Source organism: Alosa sapidissima, chromosome 24, assembly GCF_018492685.1.
Source record: "Alosa sapidissima isolate fAloSap1 chromosome 24, fAloSap1.pri, whole genome shotgun sequence".
In the NCBI taxonomy this organism is placed as follows: domain Eukaryota; kingdom Metazoa; phylum Chordata; class Actinopteri; order Clupeiformes; family Clupeidae; genus Alosa; species Alosa sapidissima.
The window spans coordinates 6117345-6132344 of NC_055980.1; the positions used below are offsets into that span (position 1 = coordinate 6117345).

Below are 15000 nucleotides of genomic sequence, written 5' to 3' on the forward strand. Positions count from 1 at the left end.
GTGTGTCATAAGGTGTACATTACCTGCCAATATGGGACATCTTGATGCGGTCGCTGGGCAGGACCTCCACGCCATCCTTGAACCACTTGCCTGTCACCTTGTCATCAGACACCTCACATTTGAACATGGCTTGCTCGGCCGACTTCACCGTAAGGTCAGCCATGTCCTGCAACACTTCCAGCTCCTTCTCTGTCGACGGGACACACAATAGAGGGGTTTACGCAGGTTACACATACTTATTATCCGGCTCTTCACAACGCTCCATTGACTTGAATGGGAATTCTCAACGTTCTACCGGTCAAATATATTCATGTAATTACCGCTGAAAACATATAATGACCGCTGTCAATGGCAACAGGTTTTGTGCTTCTGATTCACGTCTTTCATATCACTCCGCAAGTAGTCCGGTCACTTCTTGCAATGGAACTTCATTCAAAAGTGAAAGCAGACGGTTGATCAGCTGTGATTTATAGAATGTTTGATTTAAGTTGAGCGTGTGTTGCGAACTATTTGTTTCTCAGCAAAAACCACAACAAATCAATCAAAAGACATATCATGTGAAGTTTCTTTTTCTTGTGTTGACAAGTAGCCGGATAATAAGAGGGACAATGTATAGAAAGCTGGTCATTGCCGGGAAAATAAGTCCCTTCTGGGCGAAGCAAGACCCTTCCGCTCCTCGTCGGGGTGCGGTTCGCCCTGTCGGGACTTATTTTCCCAATAATGACCAGCGTTCTATACATCATCCCTTACATGTCATTTTACATCAGTTCATTGATTCAGTAGTAAAACGGAGCAAGTGTGTGCATATCCACAAAACTCCTCAGGTTCAAGACAGAGAAAAAACAGAAAAGGTCTGCACACTGTATGGTTCCAAATCATTATCCATGTAAAGAAGAGAAAATGCAATAACAAAACAAAACTCTTATATCTTGGAGCTCTACAGTGTGCAGACTTTCCTTTTTACATTTTCAGAAGTATTCCAGAGTATACAGAGCAGATATAAAGGTAGACATAAGGTACATACTCATTTTCATGGATTAAGCCTAGTGTTGGACTAAAAGAAAACTTCAGGATGAGATTTCCATAAAAAAAAAAAAGATTTTAGTCCAGGACTAAATCCATGTATGGGAAACTTACTATGTAAAGCGACCTTGGGTTTGAGAAAGGCGCTATATAAAATAAACGTATTATTACTCTCATGTATTCATTCAACAGAACAAAAGATGGCACCTTCCACTTCCAGCTCTCCCTTGGTGTGGCCTCCGTTAGTGAAACAGTGGTACATTCCGATGTCGTTGAGGGTGGCCTCCTGGATGATGAGCCAGTGGCGTTTGCCGTCCTTCTTGAATCGAAACTTGCTATCTTCAGTCCTCACCAGCTCCAGATTCTCAAAATACCTGATAAGGGTAGACAGAGAGCAGGTGCAGATCAACCAGAGGTGGCAGCAGGCTATGACAGACTTGTAGGGCTTGTTTACTGCACAAGGACTAAGTCCAGTCAATGAAGTCTTCAATGAAGATCTCAGAGAAAAAAAAAGATTTCGGTCTAGGACTAGGCTTAATTCAAGTACTCCGCTTTGTGTCATGGAGTTCTTTGCCTCTGCCTCATCCATTAATTAACAACTGACCATCAAGCATGACAACAGTAGCCGTGAATGAGAAAGACTGCCATCAGCAGGACACGTGAATGAGTTAGAATTGAACATCAAGGATTTATTTTGGTAACATTGTACATAATGTACGGGGAAAATCAGAAAATATGCATGCATCATGAAATGGTTGATTTGGCATTAGTTTTCATGATCTAAGAATTAAATTCTGTGGTGGAAGAATCAAAGAAGTGAAGAAGAACTGGAGGGACTGTGTGTTTTATGTAGATGATGATACAGTACTGCAGTACTGGTGGAGGGACATCACGAGTATGATGGAGTGATTCCGATTAGATACTGACCACATGACATGAGCGCCCTCTTCAGACACCTCCACCTCAAACTCCACCCTCTCCCCGACTGTCACGTGGTAGTCATCCATCAGTTTGGTAATGGTGATAGGAGGCTCTGCAGAAGAGATAAAAACCATCATGCCATCTCTTTCCCTCTCTTTCCTTCTCTTTCCTTCTCTCTCTCTATCTCAGTTCAGTTGAATGCACAAATCAGTCATACCAAGGTTGTACAATAGAAGAAACAAGACAACTAAATGTCCATGTGTAGGCTTACATAGACTTGCATAAAATCTCGTTTTCTCTCTCTCTCTCTCTCTCTCTCTCTCTCTCTCTAGCTTTACAAACATCATTCCATCTTCTCTCTCATACCTCCCTCCTCCATTACTTTACAACCATCTTCTCAACCCTTCCATAATCAACAACAACCATCCATAATCATCTCTCTCTCTCTCTCTCTCTCTCTCTCTCTCTCTCTCTCTCTCTCTCTCTTTCTCTCCAGGCAATTATTACTCCCACTCTAGAGCATTGACTGAGTTCCATCATAGTCTATGCCTTTCTTTGACTCATTTTCTGAGTCTGACTGACTGTCCAGTGCTTCCCAGGTGGATGGGAAAGTCTTTTTTTATCTACATCTCTGTTTCGGCATCATCTCTCAAGCGTTTCAGTAAATTGTTGCTATCTGATGATGAAATCGGACCCCAATCCTCCCACAGAAATAGCGGGAATGGCCCCCTAGTGGTGAACTGCGGTACCTTTGACGAAGACCTCAGTGTAGCTCTTGTCAGTTCCACACACACACTCATAAGCAGCGTCATCAGCCAGGGAGCATTTGTTGATGGTCAGGGTGCGGAGATTGCCATTGGCCTCCATGATATACCTGACAAAACAGCAAAACATTTACTCTTTTGAACAAATGAAACAACAGATAACCCTTCTTCATTTTATTTGTTTCCTTTTGAACATTTTAGATTGACCAAACTCTCTTAAATGATTGTGATGATTCTCATCACAAAAACGTGTTATGCTAATCGTGTGTGTAGAAGTATTGTATGTGTGTATGTATGCCTGTGTTTCTTTATAAGTGTGTGGTTGTGTTTGCTTGCCATTTGCTTGCTTTCGCATGTATAGGCGTGTGTGTGTGTGTGTGTGTGTGTGCGCGCGTGTGTGTATGTGTGTGTATTTATGAGTATCTTTGTGTCTGCAGATGTGTTTGTCCTCAGTTTCAAAGGACGCACTTGGCTGAGGGTTTGATCTCCTGTCCATTCTTCAGCCATTTGACTTGACAGTTGGGGTCAACCACCTCACAGGTCAAGACAATCTTTTTTCCCTTTTCCACAGAGTAACAATCTTCCAACTTCTTAATGAAGGCTGCAAGGAAAAACACACACACACACACACACACACACACACACAGGATTAAGAGCTTACACAATTTGCACAAACACATACAGGTACACACTTATAATGTACACATGTCACACTTAGAAGTACATACACACACAGACACACACTTCTACATTCAAACATTCAAGTAATATAAAATAATAGCCTTTCTCTGAACCTCTACTTTTTTCTCACTTTCTATCAGGCAGACACACACACACACCCTCTAGACTTACCATCGCTGATCTTGGGCACGACCGTCTTCATTTTCTTGAGGCGCTTGAGCATGCCCCTGAGGTCAGTGATGCCGTAGTCGAAGGCGATCTTCTCGTACTCGCTGGGGTGAGCCTTCTTTAGAATTTCCCACACATCCTCTTTCTCCTCCTCCACAGGCTTCTTCTTCTTCCTGATGGAGAGAGAGAGAGAGAGGGAGGGAGAGAGAGGGAGGGAGAGAGAGGGAGAGATATATGACATCTTTCTCAAACATGCACGGTCTGAATGTTCATTCTGACTTCCAATGAGACAGAGAGAAGGAGGGAAGGAGTTGTGAATCGTACTTCTTGACGGCCTTGAGAAGAGAACTGAAGTCCAGTTCACCATCATCCTCTCCAGCACCTCTGCAGGGGAGAGAGAGAGAGAGAGAAAGAGAGAGAGATAGAGTGAGAGAGAGAGAGAAGACAGATAGACAGACAGACAGACAGAAGAGAATAGAATAGAATAGAGATTTATTGTCATTGCACAGTAATAAAACTACATTCAGTGCACTCACATACTGAAAAAAGGTAGCATAATAAATAGTCAGTAAAATAATACTGTACATTCTCATTCATTCATTCATTCAGTACATTCATGTCGTCATACACTATACCATCAACTCAGAGCCATTGTATGCAAAGTAGTGCAAAATACATAAAGTTCAGAGCATTGCATGAGGTATTGATGTAATTGATTAATGCTGACAGATATCAGTGGGTTTGTTTTCAGGTCAGAGTTGAGTATGGTGATAGCTTTGGGATAGAAACTGTTTATGAATCGTGTGGTGCGTGTTCTGATGGGCCTGTAACGTTTCCTTGAGGGCAGCAGTTCAAACAGATAATTAGCAGGGTGGAATGAGACAGACAGACAGATAGACAGGTGGACAAACAGATAGACAGATAGATTTACATTTACATTTATTAATTTAGCAGACACTTTTATCCAAAGCGACTTATAGATATTATTATTAGACTTATAGATCTATATTATAGAGCCACTGTCCCCAGTGCAGCCAGGGGTGAAGTGCCTTGCTCAAGGGCACAACGGTGGAAGCCAGGAATTGAACCCACAACTTTCAGGCTACTGCATGCTAGCCCAGCTAGATAGATAGATAGAAAGATAGAAAGAAGGCAAACGAGACTCACTCTCTTTTGAAAGCAGACAGGACATCATGTTGATGATCCCCAGTGTCAGCCGCTGTTTGTGATGAAAAAGAAGAAATCAACAAAAGACTAAATGAGTTTGTATGAACGTGTCATAATAAATTCTAAAGTGAACTGATGTAGTAGGGTGTAGTAGGGTGTGTGTGTGTGGCTGTATGTATGTGTATCGCTTGATATATTTAATGCTCATATTATGTTGTTTGTTCAACATAGCACAACAGTGTGCACAACAGTGTATCTGCATTTACTCACCCTCTACAGAGACCTCGAAGGTGGTGCTGTCACACTTGTCTTTGGACGCCACCTCGCACCTGTAGCCTCCGGCATCTGCTACCACCACCTTAATGATCTTCATCTCATATGTGTAGATCTATGAGGACCATGGCTCTCAGTTACTCAACACTCTTCACATCAGTGACTGAATAGGTGGGTGTGGGTGTTGGGGTCCTGTTCATGTGTGTTATATACTGTATGTGTTACAGTTTTCTCTCAGTCACTTTGGCACAATTCTCAGATCCGAATTGAATTTCTCAAAACTGTTTGCTCAAACTCCATATTATCTTATCACTCGTGCACATCATTAAAGCAGTTTCTCCCCATCTTGAACAAACAGCAATGCTTTTGTACATCACATAGTGCAACTGATTTTGTATAAATACAAATGTTTGCTGTTACATTTTCAATTGTTAATGTCATGTCAAAATGCACTATACTGGTGAATAGTCCTACCCCATAAAACAAATGAGCCGTATTTCATTGCTTAAGTCATTACTTGCAAATGTGTTACAGTAAACTAGCTGTCATATCTAGTTGTTATAGTCTGTCTAGCATATATAAATGTATGTGACCTGACAGACAGGAACGTCAGGATGTATAGAAATATGTACAGTGGTGCACAGCTCTGACCCAGGGGTGTTTCACTGTATATTGGTATACTATACTTCATTTGCACAATGCTGTAAAAGCTTTTGCTTTCTTTATACTTTCAGAATGTCTGTCAACAGTAAAAACATTGAAACATATTTAGGGCTGCAGTTATTGATTCTTTTTGGAAATAGAGTATTCTAGAGATTATTTCATTGATTAATCGGATAAAAAACATATTTTGCATTACTACAGTAAGTGCAATTTATTAATATGCACAACAAATGTCATGCTGTAAACTAGCATAGTCAGTTCAAAGTATATTAATTAGGGCTGTCAATCGATTAAAAAAAATAATCGAATTAATTACATACTCTGTGATTAATTAATCTAAATTAATCGCATATATCATTTTTGCTGTGAAAGTATTTTAAATATTTAAATTCAAATGAATCATTGAATATTCAGCATTAGTGACATTAAAGTTCAAAAACTCTTTTATTATTATTTTCACTGTTCAAATAATGGCCATAATAATCTATGATATGACCTAATATGCTGAGGAAATAAATTCAAAAGTGCTTCGGGAAGAAGTTTTTTTTTTTTCACATACAAGGCATTTCAGGCCAGATATACTGTAATATCTTGGGGACACAATGAAAATAAATGAACACTGCCCTCAATGTCAACACTATTTCTTTGCATTGATGTGCGACTTTAGAGTTGACGAACTCCAGTGATATGCAAATTCCTTGCTGCAGACATTGCAGAGGAATTTATTTTAATCAACACTTTATTTTTATCAACACCATCAGGCTGTAAATGTTCCACTCAATGATCTCGGCAGCACATTTTTCTTCTCTCTCCTTCATTTTACAGTCTAATGGTTACTGACTAGAATGGCTCGGGGTCAAAGGTCATACGTAATCGATTAATCTGCGCTATTTTTTTTAATCAGTTATTTTTTCTGAAATTAATTAATCGAAATTAATCAGTTATTTTGACAGCCCTAAAATTAATATATCTGTTTTATGTAGATTTGTACATCTGCGGCATTTACCATGACTACCAAATAACTGCAGTTTTGATGTAATGCAGTTATTTTTTTGTAAGGGCTGTAATAATTATGTCTGGGGTAGGGCTATTTGATGTGGTAGCCTAACCTAACACCGGAAGTATGTGTGTGTGTGTGTGTGTGTGTGTGTGTGTGTGTGTGTGTGTGTGTGTGTGCGCGCGCGAGAGAGACGCGATGAGTGTGAGTTTTTGACGCACAGACAAACACAAACACAAACACAAACACAAACACACACACACACACACACACACACACACATACACATACCTTGGAGTTCCTGTCATAGGTCTCCTTGAACTGCAGGTGCTTCCCAGCCTTACTACCAAGATCCAACCACTTCCCTTTCAGCCACTTTGCGCTGGGCTTAAACCTAAGAGTAGTTGCGTCCACCTTTGCTACAAATGTTACGTCAGTACCTGCACGCACACACACACACACAAACACACACACACGCACACACACACACACACATACAGTACACACACACACACACACACACACACACACACACACACACACAAAAACACAGACACACACACAAATAAATACATACTTTGTGTTCGCATAAAATTGTACTGTCAAATTATTGTATGTTGTGTTTTAGTTGCATTGCTTTTGTGTTTGGCTGGGTGATATGTGATACAGTATATTGGGTGAAGTATGTGATATACTGGGTGAAATATCTGATATATTGGGTGAAATATGTGATATATTGGGTGAAGTATGTGATATACTGGGTGAAATATGTGATATAGAAATATGTGATATATTGGGTGAAGTTTGTGATATACTGGGTGAAGTATGTGATATATTGGGTGAAATATGTGATATATTGGGTGAAGTATGTGATATACTGGGTGAAGTATGTGATATACTGGGAGAAGTATGTGACATACTGGGTGATGTATTGGGTGAAGTATGTAATATATTGGGTGAAGTATGTGATATACTGGGTGAAATATGTGATATATTGGGTGAAGTATGTGATATAGTGGGTGAAGTATGTGATATACTGGTGAAGTATGTGATATACTGGGTGAAGTATGTGATATATTGGGTGATATATGTGATATACTGAGCGGTGTACAGAGGGAAGTGTTCATCTCCACCATACCTGCAATGGCCACCACATCCTCTGGTCTCTCCAGAAACATGCCAGTCAACGTTGGAGGTGGCTCTAAAATAGGGATGATTGACAGTTTCAGTCTAAAGACCACAAAATATGGACACTACGACTAAGACGCTTACCATGGGCACGCACACAAACACACACACACAAAGATATACGTTACACACTCAGAGACAGATGTATCCTGCCACTGTAAATAATCAAAACAAATGACTGTACAAAAAGTCATTGTATCCTTTTTTATAGTCAATTTAACACACACACACACACACAAACACACACACACTCACTCATACAACCTTCTGAGCCCGCAGACGGGTCTGGCATTTGGTAGGACCAGGGTGACATTAGGAGGACAGGAGGCCCTCATAGACATTTGGCAGACACATAGAACATGGTGGGCAGCATTATTGTTAATGCAGGGCCTGACATGGTATTCTTTCAGTTTCTAGCTGTGCCCCTGGGCAGGATAATGGGAAATGCAACTCTGAAGACTCTGACTACTGTTACTGCACTAGTGTATGTGTCTGTTTTTCCAATAATAATAATTTAAATGGTCTGTTTCACCAGCTTGCCATAGTACTCCCACATACACACGCAGAAGCATGCACACACACATACACAGACACACATACAGACATGCATTCACATTATTTGGCAACCCAGACTCCTTATAGAGTAAAGACACTTCATTTTTAAACAGGCCAATTCATCAGCAGTTTCTCTTTGCAAACAACATGAGGGATGCTTCATGAGTCTATATGCAGGACAACACAATTCAATACACCACTCCCAAACTAATTTACTTGTAGGCATGTAAGCCAAGAGACACTCCAGTGCTGGACAACACCACCAGCAGTCCCAACTCAATTGGCATCCAAAGTCCAAAAAGACTGCACTTCCCATGAGGCCTCAATCAATCTCCAACCCAGTCTTGGCTCATCAACATTTCCAACCGTGCATGCCATTTCACAGAGTCCAAACTTACACTCTCACCCGCAACAATTTTTGACCACTTCCATTCCAAGTATTCTAATTCTGTCCCACTCCATATTTAGCCCAAGGGGCATGCCATTTCCCCTCTCCAGACTCTCCCATTCCTAAGTCAGCACAACCCAAATCACGGATGTGGTACCACTTTTAGCAAACATTTCTTCCTCACTCTAGAATATTTCATGTCACGTGGACCCAGGACCCCAAATCATTCCAAGTGATTCCATCTCCATTCCTAAACCAGCATGCCATGCTGCATCCGCACCATCAGCATTCCCGGCGGAATTCCACCAATCAGCATTCCCAGTAAAGCAGGCCTACGTGCTCAGGGTCAGATTTAACTCACCTTCCACCACCGGTGGCTCCTCTGCGCAACACACAGAAGTATTATTTTTGTTTAAGTTTCGAGCTCTTCATGAGATAAAGCTAAACTTAAATATTTCTTGTTAAACATGCGTATACATGTTGTAAAACGTGTTTTGAGGGATTTTTAATAGAATTCAGTGACTACGTATGTGACCTACATATACTTTGGAAGTTGAAATTGTTTGTCTGTCATGATTCAGAATGAACTAGAGAAGACCGTTGCAGACCCTGAACTTTCCATTTTGAAATGAACACCCAAGTCTTTTTTTTTTTTTTTTACTAAAATCTAATTAAACAGCACCTTACAGTTTGGTCAACACTGTAGTTTTTCCATACAGTGGATTCTCCAACAGTGTGCTATTCTCACCTATATTTTTCCAAACAAGAAGGCCTACATACATAAATATATTTTTCTTCACAGTGCGCTTTTTGAAACTGTGTTTTCCCTAACTGTGTAGTTCTCCTAAGAGTGTAGTTGCCTAACAGTGTAGTTCTCCTAAGGGTGTAGTTCCCCTAAGAATGTAGTTCTCCTAACAGTGTACTGTAATTCTCATATCAGTGTAGTTCCTCTAAGAATGTAGTTCTCCTAACAGTGTAATTCTCATTACAGTTTAGTTCTCCTAAGAGTGTGGTTCTCACACTGTTGGCCTCTCACCTTCAACTGCCGGAGCCTCTGGGGCATCTGATTGGAGCCACATTAAACCACATTTAAGGGACAGTTAGTCAGAGGAATGGACTCTTACAAATGACACATTATCAACCCCTCCTTTTGCAGCTTCCTATAATTACTGTACTCTGTATTTACCTGGTAAATATACTATATACTTAATACTATAAAATGAAGTATATTACCACTGTAATTACCACAGGTAACAATTAAACAGAGAAACTACACTTGAAATATTACGAAAGAATACTAAGAATCTACACTTATCCATAAATTATAGCAAATTATTTGGTAATTATGAAAGGTCATGTGGATAAATATACATCACTGCTCATTATGTGACATGTAAACTACTCCATGGTGCCAATACAATTACGTAGAACCACTCTGATTATTTTTTCAATCATTCAGTCAAAGTAATACACCCCAGAAATGCGCAACTGAAATGTCACTGCAAATAAGGTACTGCACTGTATTCTAAATGTACACACTCCTCCCCTGTGCTTGCTGGTGCTTCTTGGCCCTCTAAACAACATTATAAAAGAATGGATTAGCACAAATGTGCATAAATAGTGTCACGTTAACTAAATTTCTGTACCTTGGGAAGTTTTGGGTATCACAACAGTGTGGTATTTCCAGACTATATATTTATATTATGTACTGTATATTAAAAGAGCATGATATTTACACTCACGAGGAACTAAAACATAATGCCAAAATAGATGGCCAGTACTGCTTACGTAAGACTACACTGTGTGACTACCACAGGCAGGTTCTGTATGTGAAGCAACTCCTCACCTGTGGCTGCTGGTGCCACCTCACCCTCTGAAAAACATTGTAACAGAAGTGTGGAAGAACACCAGTTAGTGCAAATCTGCAGAAACTTTAGATGCATTATGAGTTTCTCATTGCCCCTGAGCGTTTTGAGTATAATATAACCCAAATAATAATACATAGTGTGATATCTCCTAGCTCTTCATAGAGAGTGATACCTCCACACATGAGTAAGTGATATCCCAAATAGAGGCCAAATACTGCAACACTGCAACGGATCTATAGACTTCTCACCTGTGCTTGCTGGCCCTCTAAACAACATTTAAACAGAGCCAATTAGCACAAATATGCAGAAACATTAGATACACTATGAGGGAATTTCAGAGGCTTGATTGCATTGCTTTGATGCCTAATACTATATAAGAAAGGCAGGCTATACTGCGTGAGTCCTGCAGGTTATGTATGTGAAATAAGAGAACCGATCTGTACACTTCTCACCTGTGCTTGCTGGTGCTTCCTGGCCCTCTGAACAACATTTAAACAGAACCAATTAGCACAAATATGCAGAAATGAGTCATACTGAGAGAATTTAAGTGACTTCATTGCTTTGATTGCCTCGACTGACAGATTATATCACAGGTAATCTCACCTGTGCCTGGGACTGCCTCTCCATTCTCTGAGCAAAACAAGGTTTGGGGAGAAGCCTAAAGTACTTTGCTTCATGACAGTTATACTATGATGTAAAATGTGCTCGTCTTAAACTCTGGACCACATAGCCATTACTGTACAGATGTTGGGATTACATTTTTAGATTAGGTTAACACTCACCTATTACCTCACCATTGACTGCTGTTTCTTCCCCTGTGTGATATGAATATGCTTTACTTTTTCAGCAATGCAAATGTTGTTTTGTACTGTATGTGTTTGTTATACTTGCACTGCTTTTACTGATGAAGTCAACAGAGAACTTCAGATGGCTAAACTAAGGTGCAATATTGACATGTTTTAAATGATCAATTGCATGTTTATTGTCATAGATAAATAGATAGATAGATACGTTATTGAATTCAAGACATTAGAAACACTGAAGAGCAGGAAAAAAAATAGCATAGTGAAACTGATGATGCAGTGACGGAATGCTAGCCAACTGGCAGACAGACTACATAAAAACAATACTCTCAAGGTTCAATACTCTCAACACAGATATTCCAGTGCCATGACGACAATGACATTTCAATGACATCATAAATACGACTATGACAACACCAATGACATTCTAGTGACATCACAACACTTGATGTGTCAGTGACTGATGACATTCTTAGTGACATAAACAGAAATATAATAACAATCACTTTTTGGTATCACAACAGTCCGTGTGACAATGACTGATCACATTCCAGGACATCAACCCCACTGACGATCACAAATTACATTCCAGTGACATGACAGCCTCAAAATAACAATGACAGCAATCCTGTGACATCACAAACGGCACTATGACAACAACCAGAGACTTTCTATTGACATCACAACACTTAATGTCACAATGATTAATGACAATTCAATGACAACATATCCCTTCCTATGACACCCAGTAAGGGTATTCCAATAGCATCATGGCATTCACACAGCAATGACATAAATGCATTCCACAATGACTAATTGCATTCCAGCAATATCATATGCCACTTCATCCAAATGATTCCAGTGTCCACTCAACATAACCAGTCACAACTAACAATTAAACAAAACCAATACAATAGTCACAAATGTGCTCATGCCACAAATAAAATCTCATTGTAGGGACTAGGGTAGCTAATGTAAATATCAGGACCATCAAACAATCCCCCTGATGACTTAAAGCAAAGGGCAAATTCTCCCCAAACATCATTTCTTCTTATTTTATTTCGCTCAAATCCACAAACAGAGCACCAACCAAATCATGGATGCATGGTCGCACACAGACACACAGACACACACACAGACAGACGCACCGACAGACACACATACATACACCACAAACACACACAAACACACCAAAGAACAACAACGATAGCAACAATGAGGTCAGATATTCTATCTGTGAGGGTCTTTGTACACCATGCACAATAACAGAAACACACTATAATATGCAGTGGTCTCCGTGGACTCAGAGCCGTGGTGGATATTAGTTATTTAAGGGGAAACGCATGATTAACATTTTTGAATAGGATTAAAGTGAAAGGAAAAACACCGTCTGCATTGGTTTGGGGTATATTAAGTAATGACACAAGGTAAACGGCGTCATATCCTCAAAGTCTAAAAGACCATACAGTAATACCTCTGACCAGTCACTCAACATTACAGTTCTACAAGACAATCTTTTAATTTACGTAAAAATGGACAAACCATTTTTGTGCTAAATTCATATGTAGTTCCTTCACTCATATATGAACGAACACAATGAAATTAGTGATTTCATACAGGTCAGATACTGGTTGACTTTCAAGAAAAAAACTTCTAATGATGGTTCTGGTTTGGTCATGACAAAAATGCCATTCAAACACCATCATAATGTCAAAACCATAGACTGTATAAAATAGATCAAGCCCAGTACCAGGACAATGATGTCATAATAATGCACACATCATAATGATGTTGTGACATCATAATACACCCAATAAGAGAACAAGGGATATTCCAAAGAAATGTTAGGCCTTTGGTCATTAGCAAGTCAATCAATGACCCTTGCAAGGATGTTAACACATCTCTGCTTCAAGTGGTTATCACCACAGAATTCATGTCATAACTGCTATAAACATGTCATGGGAGATACCATGCTATATGTCATGTTAACATTATTGCTAACTGTCATGATGGCTATTAGGTATGACCACTTGTTGATGTACTGTATGACGAACTATTATGGTTAAGCAATATGGCACGAGTGAGAGTGGGGTTGGTAAAGGATATAATCACGGCTCTGGTTTGGCCGTAGACACAGGGCCGGAAGCCAAGTGCCTCAGGTAATCACAACTGTGGGAATACCCTTTACCAATGCCATGGTCATGAGTGCAATATTGCTGTTATACAATAGTTTTACAACAGATCACGTTTAAAAACATCAAATTGTGTTCTCTATCTGTCGCTCTAATAGATAGATAGTTACATGTATAGTTAATCAACTTGATAGTTCCAATCAATAGTCTTGGGGCTTACTGTAACCAAGCAATAGACTGTATGTTACACATGTTATGTTATGAAATTGCTGTTGTCTTGCTTTGAATGAATGTTCGAGTCAGACAACTCAATGCAAAATGCGGAATTATTACCAGCTCAAAAAAGTCAGAGCGAGTATTTCCTGAGATATCACCACTCCCGATGATTCTCGTCCAATCATAAATTCATAAATAGTTTGACTATTAAACCATTGATAAATACGTAACATTTTGAGACTTGTCATGACAGTTAGTAACAAACTGATAGTAGTATATGAGTGGACACGGCATCTATCCAGACATGTTTATGTGAATCTTAAAAAGTGGTCTTTAGTTTAAGTTTAATGTAAAATTAAAAAGGAACAGGAGAAGACGTATTAAAGATTATGGTAGGTGATCATGCAGGGAACACTTTGGGTTCTCATTTCCAACACATTTGCTCAACAAAGCACGCAGGATTTGTATGAACAAGTTATTACCATCCTCCTCAGGGCCTGCCACGACGGAAAGGGAGAAAAGTACAAAGGTGACTAGTTTGAAACCACAGACACACACACATACATACACACACAGACACACACTCATACATGCACACAGACACACACACACACACACACATACATACACACAAAGATACACACTCATACATGCACACACAGACACACACACATACATACACAGACACATACACATACATACAGACACACACTCATACATGCACATTCTCATATGTACACACTCTTACAGCATACTCACACACTGTCATACACAGTCATGCAGACACACACACACAAACACCCGCATGTATGTCCATGCACGCAGACTTACAAACACACATACACACACGCACAATCTAGCTTTTAGTTCTCACCTTCTGCAGGCGGGGCTTCTACTTGGTGACAAAGAAAGTCGAATGAGAACTAACACACACATACACACGTTCACACAAACGTTCACACACACACACACACACACACACACACGTTCACACACACACGCACGTTCACACACACACACACATGTTCACACACACACACACATGTTCACACCAACCTTGGTTCTCACACACACACACACACACACACACACACACACACAGACTATATTGACACATGAAACCCAGTAACAGCACTTCTTACCTGGTGGAGCATCCCCTGCAGATTGAGCGCCATGTTTGAAGAATAGTTGAA

General features: G+C 39.9%; 1 protein-coding gene across 44 annotated transcripts in view; it reads right to left on the reverse strand.

Annotated features, from left to right (window-relative positions):
- The window catches only part of LOC121700697 (myosin-binding protein C, fast-type-like), a 39822-nt gene that overhangs the window by 13201 nt on the left and 11621 nt on the right, over window positions 1–15000 (reverse strand). For 9 of the 44 annotated variants that reach the window (XM_042083893.1, XM_042083882.1, XM_042083886.1 and 6 more), the window contains 12 exons: window positions 14950–14964; window positions 7796–7858; window positions 6949–7097; window positions 4995–5112; window positions 4725–4776; window positions 3882–3941; window positions 3561–3730; window positions 3177–3309; window positions 2694–2818; window positions 1951–2056; window positions 1231–1397; window positions 24–189 (listed from right to left, as the gene is read on the reverse strand). In XM_042083893.1, the coding sequence (XP_041939827.1) occupies window positions 24–189; window positions 1231–1397; window positions 1951–2056; window positions 2694–2818; window positions 3177–3309; window positions 3561–3730; window positions 3882–3941; window positions 4725–4776; window positions 4995–5112; window positions 6949–7097; window positions 7796–7858; window positions 14950–14964 (1324 nt within the window). Of the gene's footprint in view, window positions 1–23; window positions 190–1230; window positions 1398–1950; window positions 2057–2693; window positions 2819–3176; window positions 3310–3560; window positions 3731–3881; window positions 3942–4724; window positions 4777–4994; window positions 5113–6948; window positions 7098–7795; window positions 7859–9149; window positions 9171–9824; window positions 9852–10334; window positions 10362–10634; window positions 10662–11108; window positions 11136–11259; window positions 11287–11438; window positions 11472–14289; window positions 14305–14681; window positions 14700–14949; window positions 14974–15000 lie in introns of all 44 variants that reach the window. The other 35 variants (XM_042083892.1, XM_042083885.1, XM_042083883.1 and 32 more) reach the window with 19 other exon arrangements.